The sequence below is a fragment of the Lacerta agilis genome, chromosome 3 (assembly GCF_009819535.1).
Source record: "Lacerta agilis isolate rLacAgi1 chromosome 3, rLacAgi1.pri, whole genome shotgun sequence".
Taxonomy (NCBI): domain Eukaryota; kingdom Metazoa; phylum Chordata; class Lepidosauria; order Squamata; family Lacertidae; genus Lacerta; species Lacerta agilis.
In genome coordinates, this window is record NC_046314.1 from 100,596,611 (window position 1) to 100,614,377 (window position 17,767).

The following is a 17,767-nucleotide window of genomic DNA, read 5'->3' on the forward strand; positions in this document are numbered from 1 at the left end:
GGTTGTCTTCCGGGGCAAGGGGGAATATGCAGCCTTGAAACAAACGACAAGCCCAGGCAGTCTGCAGGCTGAAGCCCCCCCAAAATTGCACAGCCATTTTACAGAACTAGTTGTGGATGGCTGCTCCTACTGCTGCAGAAATAAAGGGCTGTTTTGCCCCTGAACCTATACTCCTGCTTCAGATCCTTGCCCAAGCTGACCACTGCACCGGTGCCTCTAGCAGCATCTTGCAGAAGATGGTGAAACCATTTATATCCATACCAGAGATTTCCGTAGATAAAAAGCCTGCAAAATGCATAGGAAAAGGCAGTGTTAATTCTTTTCCTGGTGATTTGGCAATTCTGCATGTGTCTTCAATGGTGTGTTTTTCAACCACTTTCTCTCCAGGGTTGCTGGAGCTGACTACTGTAGCTGTGTCTTGTGCTGCAGGAATTAGCAGGTGAGAATGTTTGGTCTTCATTGCCACGAAAAGTTTTTATAGCTGAACAATAAATCAGTGTTAAACATACTAGAGCAGGCCAGGCTTTTTGGCTTCCTACTAGGTGGCTGGCAACAGCTCTGTTCAGCTGGCACCAAAAATCCAACAGGCCACCCTTCCTCCAAGGATAATACATGCTTCAGGTTACGTGGAGGGACAGGGCTTAGTTCAAAGTTACCTAGGGAGCTTTGTGGCTACGAGGGGAATTAGATCTGTGTCTCCTCAGTCCTGGTCTGACTCTCTAAACAACTATACTATGCAGGAGGGGCACTATATAAGCATGTTTGCAAAGTGTGTTCTATAAGCTGGGTGCCACAGCAGAGGAGGCTGTGCTTCTGTGTGGTGGGGGCACCTGCAGATAACCTCAGCTAATGATCTCACTACTCAGGCAGCTTTCCTTGCCGGTGTGGCGCTGTGGTCTAAACCACTGAGCCTCTTGGGCTTGCCAATCAGGAGGTCAGCGGTTCGAATCCCCGTGACGAGGTGAGCTCCCGTTGCTCAGTCCCAGCTCCTGCCAACCTAGCAGTTCGAAAGCATGCCAAAATGTGCAAGTAGATAAATAGGTACCACTCCAGCGGGAAGGTAAACGGCGTTTCCATTTGTTGCTCTGGTTTTGGTGTTCCGTTGCACCAGAAACGGCTTAGTCATGCTGGCCACATGACCTGAGAAAATTGTCTGCGGACAAACGCTGGCTCCCTCGGCCTGTAAAGCAGAGTTGTATGTGACTGGACTTAACTGTCAGGAGTCCTTTACCTTTACCTTTTTTAAAGGCCAAGACTAGCACTTTTAATTGCGATAAATGGAAAGTGAACTTCTTTCAATGTGTTTTTTTTTAATAGGACTAACACATAATATTTACATCTATCGGGACCGCAAAAAGCAGCCAAAGCTCCCAAAGGAGGTAAACCTACAAATCTCGTAAGTTCTCCCGGAGTTGCAACAACTAAGCATAGCAGTAAGGGCAGCAAATGAGGAGGAAGACTTGGGAGTCAGCGCTTCTAAATTTATTGGGGCTTTTACCCTCTTCCTGTTCACAAACGCACACACAAGCACACCTGTCTAGCAGGTACAATATAACCCAAACGCTTTATTTCATCGCACATGTCGGCAAATAGGGACAGTGTATCAGATTCGGCCCTCTGTGAAAACTGAAACAAACTAAAATTTCCATACAGTGGCATTTAACTTCACGACAGTGTTATCCTCTTATTGGATTTCAGTTCCAATTAGCACCCAGTTCCCATTATATCAGACTTTTCCCGAGCATCCAGCAGCGTCCATTCCGTTGGCCAGCAATGTCTTATTGCAGTGTTGTTTCCCGTTGCACTCAGAGCTGGCTTCCTGTTGCTGAGAGAGGGGAGAATCTGTGCCAGTTTGACTCATCAGCCCAAGAGGGATTGCCCCATCCATGCCTTGTCCGTGTACTTGGGTTCCCAGTGCCTTTTTGTTTCTGAAGACAAGCGAGAGAGATGTTGGAATGAAGCTCTGCTCAGGTCCCTGAGGTCTGAAGGCACTAAGATCTCACAAATACGCCTCTGTCTTTTTAGCCTCCCGTACAGATTCGTCGTTGTTGCTCACTTACAGCAGAGTGCATATCTGAATATTCGACATCAAATGCGAGTAAGGTTTTCTGATTAGAAAATACCTTATGGATGTATTAATGACTAGGGGCTGCTGCCCCGGCTTATTCTGCCTGCCAAGCTCCTTCCTCCCTTTGCACCTCAACGACTCCATCACCTGTACCCTCGTGTGGCTATCCAGAGGCTACATATCTCCAAATAGGAATGTTCGCACCAGGCAAACCTTTCTGGGGAAATATTTTTCACAAATGAGGCTCTGCAATCAAGAAGACCCTCTCTCTGGTCACCACCTGTCTTGCCTCGGGTGAAGGAACGCCTGGCAGAGAGACTCTCAAAATGACCTCAATACAGGTTGGTAGAAGGAAAAGCATTATTCAAAATACCAGGTTTGGTTCCGGGCGGGGGGTGGTGGGTGGGGAGTTTTTAATAGTGAGCACCAGTACTTTGGCTGCATGAATACCATGCATTTAAAGAACAGTCCCCCTGCCCCCCCCCCAAGAATCCTGGGAGTTGTATTCAGGTAGGTAGCCGTGTTGGTCTGATGCAGTCGAAATATATAAAATAAAAATAAAAAATTTGTCCAGTAGCACCTTAGAGACCAGCTAAGTTTGTTCCTGGTATAAGCTTTCATGTGCATGCACACTTCTTCAGATACAGGAGCTGGGATACTGGGAGCTGTAGTTTATCTTGCACAGAGCTCTAATTTACAGGACCATAAACTACAGTTCCCAGGATTCTTTGAGTGAGGAAATGCGCTTTAAATATACAGCGTAGATGCAGCCTAGATCTACACCAGGGGTAGGCAACCTAAGGCCCGTGGGCCGGGTGTGGCCCAATCGCCTTCTCGATCCGGCCCACGGACGGTCCAGGAATCAGTGTGTTTTTACATGAGTAGAATGTGTGCTTTTATTTAAAATGCATTTCTGGATTATTTGTGGGGCATAGGAATTCGTTCATTTCCCCCTCTCCCCCCCAAAAGTCTGGCCCACCACATGGTCTGAGGAACGGTGGACCGGACCACAGCTGGAAAAGGCTGCTGACCCCTGATCTACACCTAGGGTTTCCTCCAGGTGGCCTGATCACTGAGCATTCACCCTGATTTCATTGCACAAAGTTTCCTTGGAGGTTATAGTCCAATCTGTGCTGAGTATTTGTTCTGATTTGTTTGCTGAGTGGGTCAGCATCAATGAGCATCCACCCTGACTTGCTTCTACAGTGTTCATATGTCTTCCCATTAATCTTTCTTTCATCCCACCTTTTCCAGTACATTACTTTCCAAATTGCAAAAAGTCCACTGCTGTTGTTTTGAAGTTAACTTGTTATGCTAAAATGGCAAAGGACTTTAATCCAGTGTCATGCCCCTGGTGCAAGTCTAAATATTTGACATACACCGGAATCCCTCCCTCAAAATACTGACAGTCTCTGGAGGAACCAGTGGGGGTGGAGGTGGGGTGAAACCAGCTGATATCTGATTGCTTCCCTTTTTGAAGTGGAAAGCTTATTCAAGCGAAGTGCCTTGTGTGTCTACGTCACTCACCTGCCATCTTCCACATCTTCGATAGTCTCTGGCAACTGGATGTTGGTTGTCTCTGTTAGCAGAAAGGCCACTGTCCCAGACACCAGTGCCATCACACTGAATATCAAGGGAGGAAGGTATCTCCAGGTGTCATCTAGCAGCATGATCAGAGGAGCTATTGAGCTGGCCAACCGTGCTATGAATGAACAGCAGCCAACACCACTCTGCCTGCAAAGGTAACACAAAGCAATTTCAATTAGAGATAAATCCATCCAACTGTTAAACGCCATCCCAATCTCTGAGCAGTGAGAGGTTCCAGGGGTTCCAGGCACTTTCCCAGGGTTTGGTTTCCTTGGAATAAGGGTCAGTGGAGACTGTGGTGTCTTTAGGATATATGGCTTTATTTGCACATATGTACAGCCTGAGCCTTAGATGGAGTGGCTGACAACATTCACACCCCAACAGATCTTGCTTCTCCTTTAGTCACAGCCTTGGATTCCAGCACAAATCAAGCATGGGCCTGTGTTTTGTTCTTTTGAAGAAGATTTGGGAAATGTAACCTCAGAAGAAACCCCCAAAGATTTTGCCTTATGTGGAAGGTGGGTATTTCTAAATTTATCTGGTAGGAAGGAAAGCCTAGAATTAAACATAAAATTTTGATAGATATAAAAGGAAAAGCAGGCTTTGCCCTGCCAGATCTGCAATTGTATTATGAGGCAACTTGTTTGTGTTGGTTAAAATAATGGATTGTATTGGATAATGCAGACATTTCAGACCTGGAAGGCCATGATTTAAAATTTGGCTGGCATGCATGTCTTTGGTATGGGAAAGCTAAAATTTATGAGTTTGATGAACAGGGTTTGGGAGAAATATAAAAATTTGCTGGAAAGAAAAACACCCTTATGGTTATTCCCTATTGAAGCAATTTCAATTAAGACAGTTAATATGGATAGACAATGGGTGGCATACAGGCATTTGCTGGACTTTACAGGGAGGGAATCCAGACTGAAACCTATGGAAAACTTAAGGAGCCAAGTTACACACTAATTACATCATCATCAGGTACATGATAAGTTCAAGTTAGACAAAAGAACTATTACAAAAAAAGATAAACCTCTGTCTAGAATGTATAATCTTCTATTAGAAAGGGGGGGGGAGATGAGCTAGTCAAAGCTTCAATGACACACTGGGTAATGGATATAGGACTCAATATAGATTTAAACCTTTGGGAGAAACTCTGAAAAAGTGATTTGAAATTTACTGTATGTTACGCACTGAAACTATAAAATGATTCATAGATGGTACCTAACTCCGAGCAGGTTGGCTAAGATGTATAAAGTACAATCAGATATGTATTGGAAACGTAAAGAAAGGGAGGGGACTGTTTTCATATGTGGTGGACATGTAAAAAGGTAAAAGAATATTGGGGAATGATTTATAATGAGTTTTTAAAAAATGTTTAAAATTACCTCCCCCAAAATACCAGAGTCCTTTTTATTGGAAATAGCCCAGAGAGAAATTCCTAGGTGTTAGAAAAGCCTATTTATGTATGCAACAACAGTGGCCCGAGTTTCATTAGCCCCAAAATAGAAAATGAGCGAGGTCCCAGAAAAAGAGGATTGGCAATTGAAGATGTTAGAATATGCAGAACTTGGAGGTTTAACACATAGAATAAGAGAGCAAGAAGAATATACTTAAAGAGAAGCGGAAAACATTTATTGAATATGTGGAAAATAATTGTACACAACTGAAAACGCTGGCAGCATTAAGATAAATTTAACAGCGCAATTAATGTTTGAATGATGTAAAAATGCAACACTGACTTGAATGGTTATAGTACAGTGGTACCCCGCTAGACGAATGCCTCGCAAGACGAAAAACTCGCTAGACGAAGGCATTCGTCTAGCGGAAGGCTGCCCCGCAAGACGAAAAAGTCTATGGGGCTGCCTCACAAGACGAAAAATTTTCGTCTTTTTTTTTGTTTTGTTTTGCGGAGCGCGGCTGTCATTGCCGCTCCGCAAGACGAAAAACCCGCTAGACGAAAATTTTCGCAGAACGAATTATTTTCGTCTAGCGGGGCACCACTGTATTAGAAATGCAGGAATGGGAGAGATAGAAAGTGAACCATGGAAAGAGAAGAAGGGAAGTCACCGGATATCAATAAGTTTGTTAAAAAAGAAAAAAAACCACCAGTGGGTCTGATTGGAGCCCAAGCCACTTACCTGACCACCGTTGGGAAAAGTTCAGCTGTGTAGAGGAAGACGGTGGTGAAAGAGGCTTCAGAGAAACCCTTGCCCAAGATGGCCACAGCCGATCGGAGATGCCCATGCTCTGAGGGAGGAAGAAACAGGAGGCATGAAGATTTAAGTGCATAGTGGAAATGTAGGTTTGTGCAACACTCTGGCAACAGATCCACCTTTTAATAAAAAGACTTTTTGCAGCTAGGGAAATGTACTGAAAGGTGTAGGATAAGGATAAATGGATGGGAAGACGTATAACAACAACAACAACAACAACATATTATTATTATTATTATTATTATTATTATTATTATTATTATTACCCCGCCCATCTGGCTGGGTTTCCCCATCCACTCTGGGCGGCTCCCAATTGAATATTAAAAACACGATACAGCATTAAACAGGGCTGCCTCCAGGTGTCTTTTAAAAGTAGGATAGTTGCTTATTTCCTTGACATCTGATGGGAGGGCAGGCGCCGCTACCGAGAAGGCCCTCTGCCTGGTTCCCTGTAACCTCACTTCTCACAGTGAGGGAACCGCCAGAAGACCCTCGGCGCTGGACCTCAGTGTCAAACCGGGATGGATGTGCACAAAAAGAGTACAACCTCCGCATAATCTTTGTGCAAAGAAATCAAGGTTGGCTCCTCAATGTCTTCTGGAGGAGCCCCGGGAGGCAAGTGATGCTGCTGCAGCTCACATATTGACTAGGAGGATGCTCAGTGAAGCTGAGGAACTGGCCAGATGAGCCTCTCACCTGCAGGGATGGCTGCATTCAGAGCAATCATCCCTCCCGTTCCAATCAGAGTCCATGCCTGACAATGCCTGCGGCCGATGCGGTCCAAGACAACATACACGCTGACTTTGGCAGGAATCTCAATGGCCCCAAAGATAAAGTGTGTCATGTACGGATCCAAGCTGAAACCGCTGATGTTTAGACTGATGCCGTAATAGGTGAATGCCACACCAAACCTGCAAGGCAGACAGAGACAACTTAGATTCAGCAGCTAGGAATGCTATCGTAACACAGCGGCGGGAAACCTTTCTGGCTGCAAAGGCCAGAATCTTATCAGGATCAGTCCTTGTGAGCCAAAGTTGATAGGTGGATGGGCAATCACGTGATGCCATTATGGCATCACATGATTGACAGGTTTCCTGCCCACCAGTCCAAATCTTGCTCAGTTTGGGTGTGTGAACGAACTCCCTGCAGGACTCAGCAGGGTCACTCTCCCTTGCAACAGTCAATGTGTGAGGGCAGAGGATGGGAAGAGACCCTGCTTGGTGCTGGGCTCAGGCGTGCAGAGTTCCTTTGTGCACCTGTCCATTGCTAAGCGGGATTGCTCTCTCTACACATCAGCTGATTTGTAGAGGGAGCAATCCTGTGAAATGCCCCCAAACACCAAAACAAATAAGTCAAGTGCAGCAGTTCAGAGCCCAGTTTTCCCTAATTTATCAGATTTATGTGACTTTATTGGGGGGGACTGGAATTGGTGCTGTTTGAGGGTAATGCTACCTGGGCTATGCAAATTAAATGGAATGGCAAACAGTGGAAAACACACACAATAAACTCCAGTCCAAAACTTGTTAGTTTCTCCAGGCTCACTGCTCAGGTATGTGTTTGTGTTTGTGTTTGTGTGTGCAGGGGAAAGACCAGTTCGATTGGGGCTGTAAAGTTCCAGAGAGTCAGGATTGCACACAGCCACCAACTATGTCAACATTCACTTGGAATTACTCGTTCTCAGTTGAGGTAGCGTTACAAAGCGAGAGGACATCTGAAGGAACCGTGCTCCATTTGTGGTGGGAGTTTCATAAAGCACTGCAAATTAGCATTTGAAAAATATAGGTCGACACTGGAGAAAGCACAGCAATACGATGGTTTGCATTCCTCCTTTGATGTAAAAAAATTGCACACTCGCCCAAGGAAGACAATAAACATCTAATCTGACTTCAAAAAAAAAAAAAAAACCAACATAGGAAAGCCTGTCTAAAGAAAATGTTACTCTGCGTCCTAATTCCCACCACAATTAAATGCAACGCCTTCCAAGAAAGAAAACTGGCTCTATCTCTTTCAAAGTCGGGAAATAAGCGCAGTCATCAGTTTATGTTCATACCATACGACGACAGAACACAAGGTGGTCTTCCTCAGCTTGGGAGTCTTCACCAGGTCCCAGTAGAAATAGGTCCTTGACTCCTCCATGGTCAGTGTCCTCCGTAGGACCTACATTCACCGCAAAGGAAGAGAGGAAAATTCCCCTGAGTGCTGTTTGGCAAAGGCTAGATCCCATCATGACATCAGGGAGGAACTCATTCTCCTAGGGTGGATGCAGGGGGTTGGACTAGATCCTTTGGGTCCCTTCCAACTCTACAATTCTATGATTCTATGATTATAATGTAGCCAAGATGGTACCATCTGTGCACATGAGGGAGATTGTCAGCATGCTTCAGAGAGACCCCCCCCCCAAGCCTACAGAAGTGAAATATACTCGGAGTCAAGTGTGAATTTCATGCTCTTTATTCAGCTCATAGTAGTGAGGAATGCAGTTCCCCCAAAACGTTTGCTTTATATACACTATTTACACAATGGGCCCCATGTGATTGGCTAATTCCGGGATACTCCTGTATGCCAATCGGAGTGCGGATTCACTTCCACCTGGAGCTGGATTGGGTGCATAGCTGTCAAGTTTCAGATTTGAAAATAAGGGATCAGCAGCCTCACCTATCCCGGGGACAGTCACATGGCAGTGGTGGGCGGAGCCCGAAGCAAAAGTGGGCGGCACTGATGTGAACATGCGCAGTAGGCTTACTGTATTTTGGAAATGCTGCCCGTGGGCTACGACGCCTGTAAGCGCGGGAAATGGCTCCCGCTTGCTTTGAGGCTGCAAGGAGGTGAGGTCTTCCCAGTCCCTGGCCAGCAGGGGGAGGGAGAGGAGCTGCTTCCTTTGAAAAAACGGGAAATTAAAGGGATATAAAAAATAAGGGATAGCAGCGGGAAACTGCTTGAAATAAGGGAGATTCCCGGGGAAAACGGGATACTTGACAGCACTGATTGAGTGGCTCCTGCAGACCAATCAGACTGCTGCAATCTCAATCCTATTGTTCTGGGACCAATCAGACTGCTGCAATCTCAATCCTATTGTTCTGGGACCAGTCAGACTGCTGCAATCTCAATCCTATTGTTCTAGGACCAATCAAACTGCTGCATTTGGATCCTATTCAACTCAGTACATAACAAGAAGTATGAAAAATAAATTTTGAGGGAGGGAGGGAGGAATCCCAAACTGAGCCATCTTACGGAGTTTTGAGCATTTGACGGGTACAGAAGGCTGGCTGTAGGAACTTAGGAAGACACCTTACACTATTGGTCCACAGAGGTGATGGAAGGGTCAAATTGTTGTTGGTTGAACCTGTTTATATGATTTTGTAATTTGGTGTGTTGTTTTTCGCTGTTTGTTTTTATGACTTGGTTCCCCGCTCTAGGATTGGAAACACTCAATGAAGAGTGGGCTACAAATACTGTATATAAATACTGTATTTTTCCGTCTATAAGATGCCCCCATGCATAAGATGCCCCCTATTTTGGGGGGCTCAAATTTAAGAAAATGGAGCGGGGGGGGGAGATGGCCCAGAGTATAAGATGCCCCCTAATTTTTGACATTATTTTTAGAGGAAAAACCTAGTCTTATACACAGAAAAATACAATATATAAAAATTTATTAGTATCACCTACACAAGCAGGCTTCAGCTCTCCAGGGACTCAGCCCGACCTGGAGAGGTCTGGGATTGAACCAGGAGCCTTGTTGCATTGTAAGCAAGTGCTCTACCACTAAGCCACCTGTTGGAGGGCAAGCATGGAAGACAGGAAAAGAGAGATAATGGAGTACTAGATTGGCTGGCTTGTTGGAACCTCAAGCAGGAACACTCCACACCACGTCATTTTGTTGTGGGTCTCACTCGTTGTAGTTGTTTTCTAGAGGTCCATCACTGCACCTGAGGTGCTGCAAGACCCCTTGCACTCACGTCTGGAGTTATCTTGGAGTCGAACTCTTTCTTGCCATTGACCTTGGCACATCTGGAAAGATAGCCATGCGCTGCCTCCACCTCCTTCTTTGTCAAGAGCCACCGGGCAGATTCTGGGAGCCACCTGGCAAGGGACAAGACAAAGCGTTTTGGAGATCAAGCAGGGTTGCTGCATCTGGGATTGCTGCTGATGAGGAAAACATCGTCTATTTGCACACACTCCTGCCCCTGTGAGCTCCTGCGGGCAGTCTAGGCAAGATAGGGTGAGTGGCATTGACACTTTGGTTCTCAAAGTTACCGGGAAGAAGAGGTAAAGAATACAAGAAAGAAGAATCTTGGGAAGTTGGAGAAAGGGCGTAGCTGACAAGGTGTGGTTGGGTGTGCAGGAAACCTTTCAAAGTCCTTGGTGAATATTAGGGTTTGGAGGATGAAGTGTAGGTGGGTTCCCACGAGGCAAGACACAGTGATAACAGCAAGAACCTTTATTGAACTACATAACTGAGAAACAGGGGCAAAGCGACTGCTTATAGACATTCCTGTAAGCCTGGGCCACTCCCACTCCCAACGTGATTGGCTGCCTAAACTTCCAAGCTGCAAATCACGACTAAGAGTTCAAGGGCCAATGGCAGAGGCCCAAATCCTGAATGTTCTGTGATTGGACATCATGCATCGAATCAGAACACAGGTGCTCCGAATCCTTAATCCAGACTCAAGCTCAGGCAAACACGAACCACTGAATACATAACAGAGGAGTTCCACAGTCACTCACCACCAAATGACGATGCTGAGGAGGCAGGGAGAGGTGACAGCCAACAGGAGCCAACGCCACGTCCGAATCAGGTAGGCCACAAGCGCCAAAAGCATGTACCCAAGAGACCAGGAAATGCCGCTGATGGTGCCGCAGAAGGTGCGGTGCTTGATATCAGTCCATTCTACAGCTGGAAGTTAATATACAGCAGCAGCTCTCAACGTTTGGACTCAATTCACCTTCAACACAACACAATCACAGTCAACCCCATAAATCCACAACTCTAGCTGGCATGACTCAGCAGCCAAAGCTGTACTCCCTGCTCAACATAAGGGCGGGGCAAGAGGGGCAAAGCCACCCTACTCCCTCCCTACGATCAAAGACCTTTCCATATCCCGAATCCGTGGAGGGGTAGTCCCTTTTTTGCCACCCACGGGATGCTATCCTGATCAGATGCAACAGATTGCAGAGGGTGGGGACAGAAGTTTGCTGCAGCTAGTAATCTTCGCAAAAGGAAGACAGCCTTAAAGCAACCGTTCTAAGAGTGGTTTGACCATTGATCCCTCTTCCGAGGGAACTCTGCTTCTGTGAGGGGAACAGGGCTTTCCTAGCAACTCTCAGCAAAAGCTACATTTCCCGGGATTCTGTAGGAGAAGCTACGGCCGTTCCAAGTGCCGTGGTACTTGCTCTAAATGTAAGGTTTAGATGGGGCCAGAGAGAAAGAGGGTGCCCACGATCACCACTCCCACCTGCAGCGCCAGCATGCAGAGGCATCCGGCCTGAAATGGAAATAAATCACCTCTCATCTCAGAACCTCTCACCTAATATCAAGGAGATGATGGACACGCCCGTGAGTCCCATCCCACAGAGCGACCTCATGATGATGAACATCAGGTAAGACTCTGAAAACGCAGCCAGCACCCCAAAGATCATGGTGGAAAGGAAAGAGAGGAGGAGCATTCGCCTCCGGCCAAACCTAGGAAGCCAAAAGAAGAGCAGCAGCACCTGTTTTCGTTCCAGTCAAAATGCCAGAAGAATTGCCTTGCCAGGTAAGGCCGCACTCTGCACCTCTCCCACGTCATTCACAGCATCTAAGCTTGCCTTCGTCTAACAGAGGGGCTGGCAGCTTTCCTAGGCCCATGGATACTTTTGCGTTTCTGGGGAAGTGGCACAGGTGCTTCCGCTTCTCGCTTCCCTCCGCTTCTCCAAATCAGCTCACCCCCCACCCAGAAAGACAGGGGGAGAAATGACACGGGCCATCGTTTGCTAGAGGGATTTCTTTATATGTGTGGAGAACATAAGGGGCAAAAGAAGGAAATGTTTCCTTGCTGTCTTTGAGCTTTAATATCTCACTCGCTCCATCCTTCTCAATACAAGCTAACAGTGACTTCTTGTGGATAAATGAGCACATCGCAAGTCATCCGAAATGGCAGTTTCCATATGACACAGTATTTGTGTGTGTGTGTGTGTGTGTGTGTGTGTGTGGAGAGAGAGAGAGAGAGAGAGAGAGAGAGAGAGAGAGAGACTTCATTAAGATCACTCCAGTATGTGATTACAGTTGTGAGATTGTTATATACACAAAGATGGAAAGATACAGCTCTACCTACTATAAAGCGGGGGTCGGGAACCCGCGGCTCCGGAGCCGCATGCGGCTCCCCGGGACCTCTGCTGCGGCTCCCCGCGGTCGCAAAATGGTGACTCCCCGGCGAGGCTGAGAAAGGAGGGGATGGAGCCAGGAGACGGCGACGCGGGAGGGCGATGGGCTTTGACCTGCCTCCGGCCAGGATGGGACAAAGGACAGAGGCCGGGGGCGGGGTCAAGGCCCAGGTAAAAGCGGCAGAGCCGCCAGATTTCCCCCCTTTTCGTTTCTCTCCCGCAGGTTCAGGAACGTCCAGGATCCAGGAGCTCCACATTGCAGGTATGTAGTCCTGGATCGGGCCTGATGGCACAGGGAGAGCCCCAGGATCAGGCCGCTTGGTGGCCGAAGCATCGCTGGCGGCACGGGAGGGCACAGGGCACTGCTCCCCTCCCCCGCCGCTTGCCTTGGGGGGGCCTCCCGCTGATCGGGCCGTTATGGTTGTGCTTAGGGGGCTGCCTGCCGTGCCTAGAGCGCTGAGGGAGCCCCCGGGTTCGGGCCGCGTGGCGGCCAATTGTTTGCCGCCGGCGCGGGAGGGCGATGGGCCCTGCCGCCGCTGACACTTTCGTTGGGGGCTTCCCGCTGGGCCTGGCTGCCGGCGGGAACCCCCCGGGGATCGGGCCGCGTGGCGGCCGAAGGGATGGCGGCGGGCACGATGTGCTGCCGCCGCTGTTGCTGCTGGGGGGCTTCCCGCTGGGCCTGGTTGCCGGCGGGAGCCCCCGGGGATCGGGCTGCATGGCGGCCGAAAGGAGGGCGGCGGGCGCGATGCGCCGCCGCTGCTGCTGCTGCTGGGGGGCTTCCCGCTGGGCCTGGCAGGCTGCGGGAGCCCCCGGGGATCGGGCCGCTTGGTGGCCGAAGGGATGGCGGCGGGGCGCGATGCGCTGCCGCCGTCGCTGCTGCTGTGGGGGCTTCCCGCTGGGCCTGGCAGGCTGCGGGAGCCCCCGGGGATCGGGCCGCTTGGTGGCCGAAGGGATGGCGGCGGGGCGCCACCCCCGTGGAAAGGGAGACCCCGACCCCCCCCTACTTTATTTCTTTTCTTTTTTTAAAAAAACTATTTTTAAAATATTTTTTATTACTAATTCCCCCCCCCCAATATCTTTTCTTTTTTTCCTTCCCCCCCAAACCTGTTTTTTGCTTTGTGGCTTTTTGCCTTGCTCTCCCACATCCCCCCCTCTCTTTTTCTTCCTCCCCTCCTTTTTTAATCCAAGGGGGGAAATCCCATTTTTAAAACAAACAAACAAACAAACGAAAAACAAACAAATACCCCCCACAGCTGCTGCAGCCACTCTATTTGAATTTTTATTATTACCCTTTTCTCCCTCTATCCCCCCTTTTTCTTTTCTCTTCCCCTTTTGTTTTTGTTTTCAAAAAAAGGAAAAAGAAGAAAAAGATTTCCCCCCTTTATTTTTATTTTTTAAACTACTACATATTTTTAATAGATATTCTCCCCACCCCACCCCCAATTTATATTTTTTTCACCCCACTTTTCCATTCTCACCCCCATCTGTTTTCTACCCCGTCTCTTCCTTTCTCTCTTTCCCTTTGTGTCCCTCCCTCTCCCTTTCTAAACCAAATTCCCCCCCTTTTTCTTTCTTTCTTAGTTCGCTTGTCAACCTATCTTAGAGGGGGAAGCCCTCTCTCCCACCCCACCCCCAAAAACAACTTTGAGTTGAACCCCAAAAAACGGGGGTAGATCACTGCTGAAAGTAGATCACAGTTTCTTGGGAGTTGGCCACCCCTGGTATAAGACATGTAACTAGAATAAAAAATTTAAAAAACCAAGCAAATAATTGTAATAAAGCACTGCTATAATTATATATAATTTCCCTAAAATTTTGGTTTCATTCGCCTTTCCGTGCTGAAATGTCACAACCTGAACGACCATGGCTTGCGCCCCCCCCCCCAGTTTTGATCCTGGGTACGCCCCTGAGTCAATGCAAAAAAGTAAGAACTTATTCTTGTTGTTTTTACTGATTATACTTTGCATTGGCTCCTATACTTTATTTATTATTATTGCATTAAGGTAAGAAACAATATATGCAGCATTATATTTGTTTTAAATGTCGCAATGGTTTTGCGGCTCCCAGTTGTTGTTTTTTCCTTTGGAAACGGGTCCAAGTGGCTCTTTTCGTCTCAAAGGTTGCAGACCCCTGCTATAAAGGAACGGCTGATAAAACTATTGGACTTGCAAAGTTAACATGTCCAGTTAGAGAAAGATCAATATTGACATTTATTCAAGACTGGAAACTTCTTATGGACTTTTTGCATGAAAGAGAAAATGAACTTGTAATATTTGGATTTGAAGACATTTCCTATGCCAATCCCACTCAAAATTGATATTTCCTTCACTTATTCCCATTTCTTCCATTACAAACATGCTAACCACTCAGGTTCCCTCCTCCTGAGTGGGAATAAGTGAAGGAAATATCAATTTTGAGTGGGATTGGCATAGGAAATGAATTAGGAGGGGGAAGAAACTGAGCGGGAAGGCCTCTCCTCTTACCCGAGGGGAGGGGTTGTGAGCGGGAGCTGGTCCCTGTGTTGGCAGGGGGGCGTATTCGGCCAATAGGGCTGGCTTGGGGGCGGGGTCTTGCCATGTTTAAGCGGCCGCGGAAGCGTTGGCGTCCCATGATGTCTTCCCCGCCATACATCCCAGTGCCCACCAAATTTTCTTCCAATTGAGGTGGGTTTAGGATTATTCCCGTGGAGGGTTGAGTTGTCCAAGGTTGTACAGCTTGAAAATTCATATATGTCATATAAAATTCATTAAAGATTTATCTACCTAAGACTTGGCAGTGAGACAGGTGAGGCAGAGATGGGCAGAAAGTGGATCAGGGATCTACTGGCAGCTCTATGAGTATTTGCAGCAGATCAGCAAATATCCTCATTTGTTTAAGAAAGCAACAATGAATAATCTCCACACACACACACCCCCGGGCAAAAACCCCACACATCTAAGTTAGGTTCCAAGTTGAAGAAAGCTTTGAGTGAAAACCAGAAGTTGATTTTTGTGTGGAAAAGGACCGTGGTCCTTCAGTGCTGGTACTGAAAACAAAATATTGGGTTGAGCATGTGCCCAGAGGCAACATATTCCTCGATTCCAATAATTATGCTGCTTTTTGCCCTAACCTACCCCAACAAACCACCTGGCTGCAGTTGGTGGACTCCGAGGTAATAATAATAATAATAATAATAATAATAATAATAATAATAGAACCACAGTAGATCCCAGAAGTCTGTCTGTCCATGCTAAAGATCCATGCTAAAGATCAAAAGTAAACTCTACTCACCTGTCAGACAGGTAGCCAAAAAGTACAGACCCCAAAGTAACACCAATGAAGAAAAAGGTAGCAATTGCTTGGTTCAAGCCTTTCTTCTCACACACCAGATCCCACTGGAAGGAAGTATCATGGATTGTAATTAAGGTGACCCAGATTCAAAACAGGAATAGCTGGGCAGAAGAGGGAATTTCAGCTGGAGTAGTTTGCATGAGAAGGCAACCAAGCCCAGAGAGTGCACTCTAATGGTTCCTCATCAATGTCTTTATAAACAACTTGGGTGAAAGAATGGGGGGGGGGTGCTCATCCAATTTGCAGATGGCACCAAACTGGGAGGGGCGGCTAATGCTGCAGAGGGAAGAATCGGGATTCGAGATGACCTTAACAGATTGGAGAACAGGACCCAAGAAGTGTCCGGTTTTACCAGCTGCACAAATATAAAATGGAGGACACCTGGCTGGCTTGTAGTACATGTGAAAAGGGGGTCTTAGTAAACCACAAGCTTAACACGAGTCAACAGCGTGATGCAGTAGCAAAAAAAAGCTAATGCTATTCCAGGCTGCATCACAGGGGCCCGTCCTCTTTTTCACCTGGATCCCTTCATTGCAATAGAAGTACTTCAAAAGCTTACCTCAGTGGCCGTGGTTGATGCATATTGTGAAGAATCGTAGACCCAGCCATGCTGGCAGCTCAGGATCGATGAGGCGTTGTCCAGCTCCCAGGAAGAATTTGCCAGCAACTGAGACTGTGGCCTAGAAAACATCTTGCAGGGGCTCAGTGTCCCGTCAGGCTCTCTTGGGAGGCCAATGGAGAAGACCTCATCCTGGCTGAGATTGGAAGTGCCAGCAAAGGCTGGAAGCACACAGTGGTGAGATGGAGAGGCAGAGATGAAATTGTGGAGCAGGAAGTGCATGGGGATCATCAGTCTGGGAATGCAAAGCATCAAGAAGACCAGGATCTGGTATCTCCCAAAGCCATCCACCTCCTGGAGGACATCCTCAAATATCATCACGCTAGCGAGGGAGGTTTGGTACAGAGCGAACGCTTGTGCACTGCACAAACAGACCGAGCGACTGGGGAGAAGCTTCAGCCATTTAGCAATTAAGTACCTTAGCAAAGCAAGTTTAACATGCCAGTTTCACAGAAAAACAAGTGACCTTACAAGACCGAACCCCCATAAAGTCATGTGGTTCAGGAGACACAACCCCTTAAGGGTGAGCTCACAAGAGCAGTATTGTATTCTTTTCAGCTGCTCGGAAAGGTTGGGAGATCAACCAGCCACAATTGGACACGGAGAGGGAAAAATGGAGCCCAAGGCAGACAGAAACGAGGAATCTGACCTCTTGAACTGACAAGCAGCTCTTGAAATAACTGGACCCAGCCTATATTCCTGGTTGTAGAGCTAATATAGTGGCAGTAAGAACTATTATAAGCTCTTATGCACCAACACTGGATGCCAATGAAGACATTAAAGGGAAAAAAATTACAGCTGGATACCATCCTATCAGAGACAAAAGAGGTTTAAAGACTTTAAAGTCAGTGTGGTGTAGTGGTTAAGAGCGGTGGACTCGTAATCTGGTGAACCGGGTTCGCGTCTCCGCTCCTCCACATGCAGCTGCTGGGTGACCTTGGGCTAGTCCCACTTCTCTGAAGTCTCTCAGCCCCACTCACCTCACAGAGCGTTTGTTGTGGGGGACAAAGGGAAAGGAGAATGTTAGCTGCTTTGAGACTCCTTCAAGTAGTGATAAAGTGGGATATCAAATCCAAACTCTTCTTCTTCTTCTTCTTCTTCTTCTTCTTCTTCTTCTTCTTCTTCTTCTTCTTTCTCAAGGCAAATCTAGTATAAACACCAACAATTGGGAAACACTTGCCTAAGAGCACTCCAATTGGAGAACAGCCATTACCAAAGGTGTCATGGGCTTTGAAGACACCTGAACTCAGGACACAAGAGGAAGGCACGCTTGGCAAATCCACACCGTGATCAACTCCCGCCTGGAAACCAATGTCGTGTGGATTCAGAATTGGCCTCCACGGTCACTTACAGACTCATTGTTAAAACCGTGTTTATGGAAGACAATCTTACTCGGCTACGAGTGATCGCCAAAGAAGAAGCAGTAAGAGAGCAAAAATGTTCAGATGGCGTGGGCATGGGCAGCTGCTGCTGCTGTTGTTGTTGTTGTTACTAGTTCACAAGCTATGCTAATTATTTTATTCAGAACAACGCTTAGAGATTTTTCTGATTAAGCAGTCTATATGTGTGTGTTTTTCCTAATTAAAT

At 47.1% G+C, this 17,767-nt stretch overlaps 1 protein-coding gene across 1 annotated transcript; it reads right to left on the bottom strand.

The window, feature by feature from the left end:
* Positions 1 to 1,659: 1,659 nt before the first annotated feature.
* Positions 1,660 to 16,603, bottom strand: LOC117044658 (solute carrier family 22 member 7-like). The gene is made up of 10 exons (XM_033145468.1): positions 16,121 to 16,603; positions 15,502 to 15,605; positions 11,397 to 11,551; positions 10,597 to 10,765; positions 9,798 to 9,951; positions 7,922 to 8,028; positions 6,568 to 6,782; positions 5,797 to 5,905; positions 3,596 to 3,802; positions 1,660 to 1,928 (listed from the first exon to the last, which is right to left on the bottom strand). Exons 1-10 carry the CDS (start codon positions 16,496 to 16,498, stop codon positions 1,727 to 1,729), a joined length of 1,800 nt encoding a protein of 599 aa, XP_033001359.1. The 5' UTR covers positions 16,499 to 16,603; the 3' UTR covers positions 1,660 to 1,726.
* Positions 16,604 to 17,767: the final 1,164 nt, after the last annotated feature.

Excerpts from the sequence above, each read along its gene's own strand:
- LOC117044658 (XM_033145468.1), bottom strand. The coding sequence starts at position 16,498 with ATGATATTTGAGGATGTCCTCCAGGAGGTGGATGGCTTTGGGAGATAC. Across the intron at positions 11,552-15,501 it reads TTTGGCTACCTGTCTGACAG|GTTTGGCCGGAGGCGAATGC; the intron begins GTGAGTAGAGTT and ends TTGGCTTCCTAG. Across the intron at positions 6,783-7,921 it reads TTGTGTTCTGTCGTCGTATG|GTTTGGTGTGGCATTCACCT; the intron begins GTATGAACATAA and ends TCTGCCTTGCAG.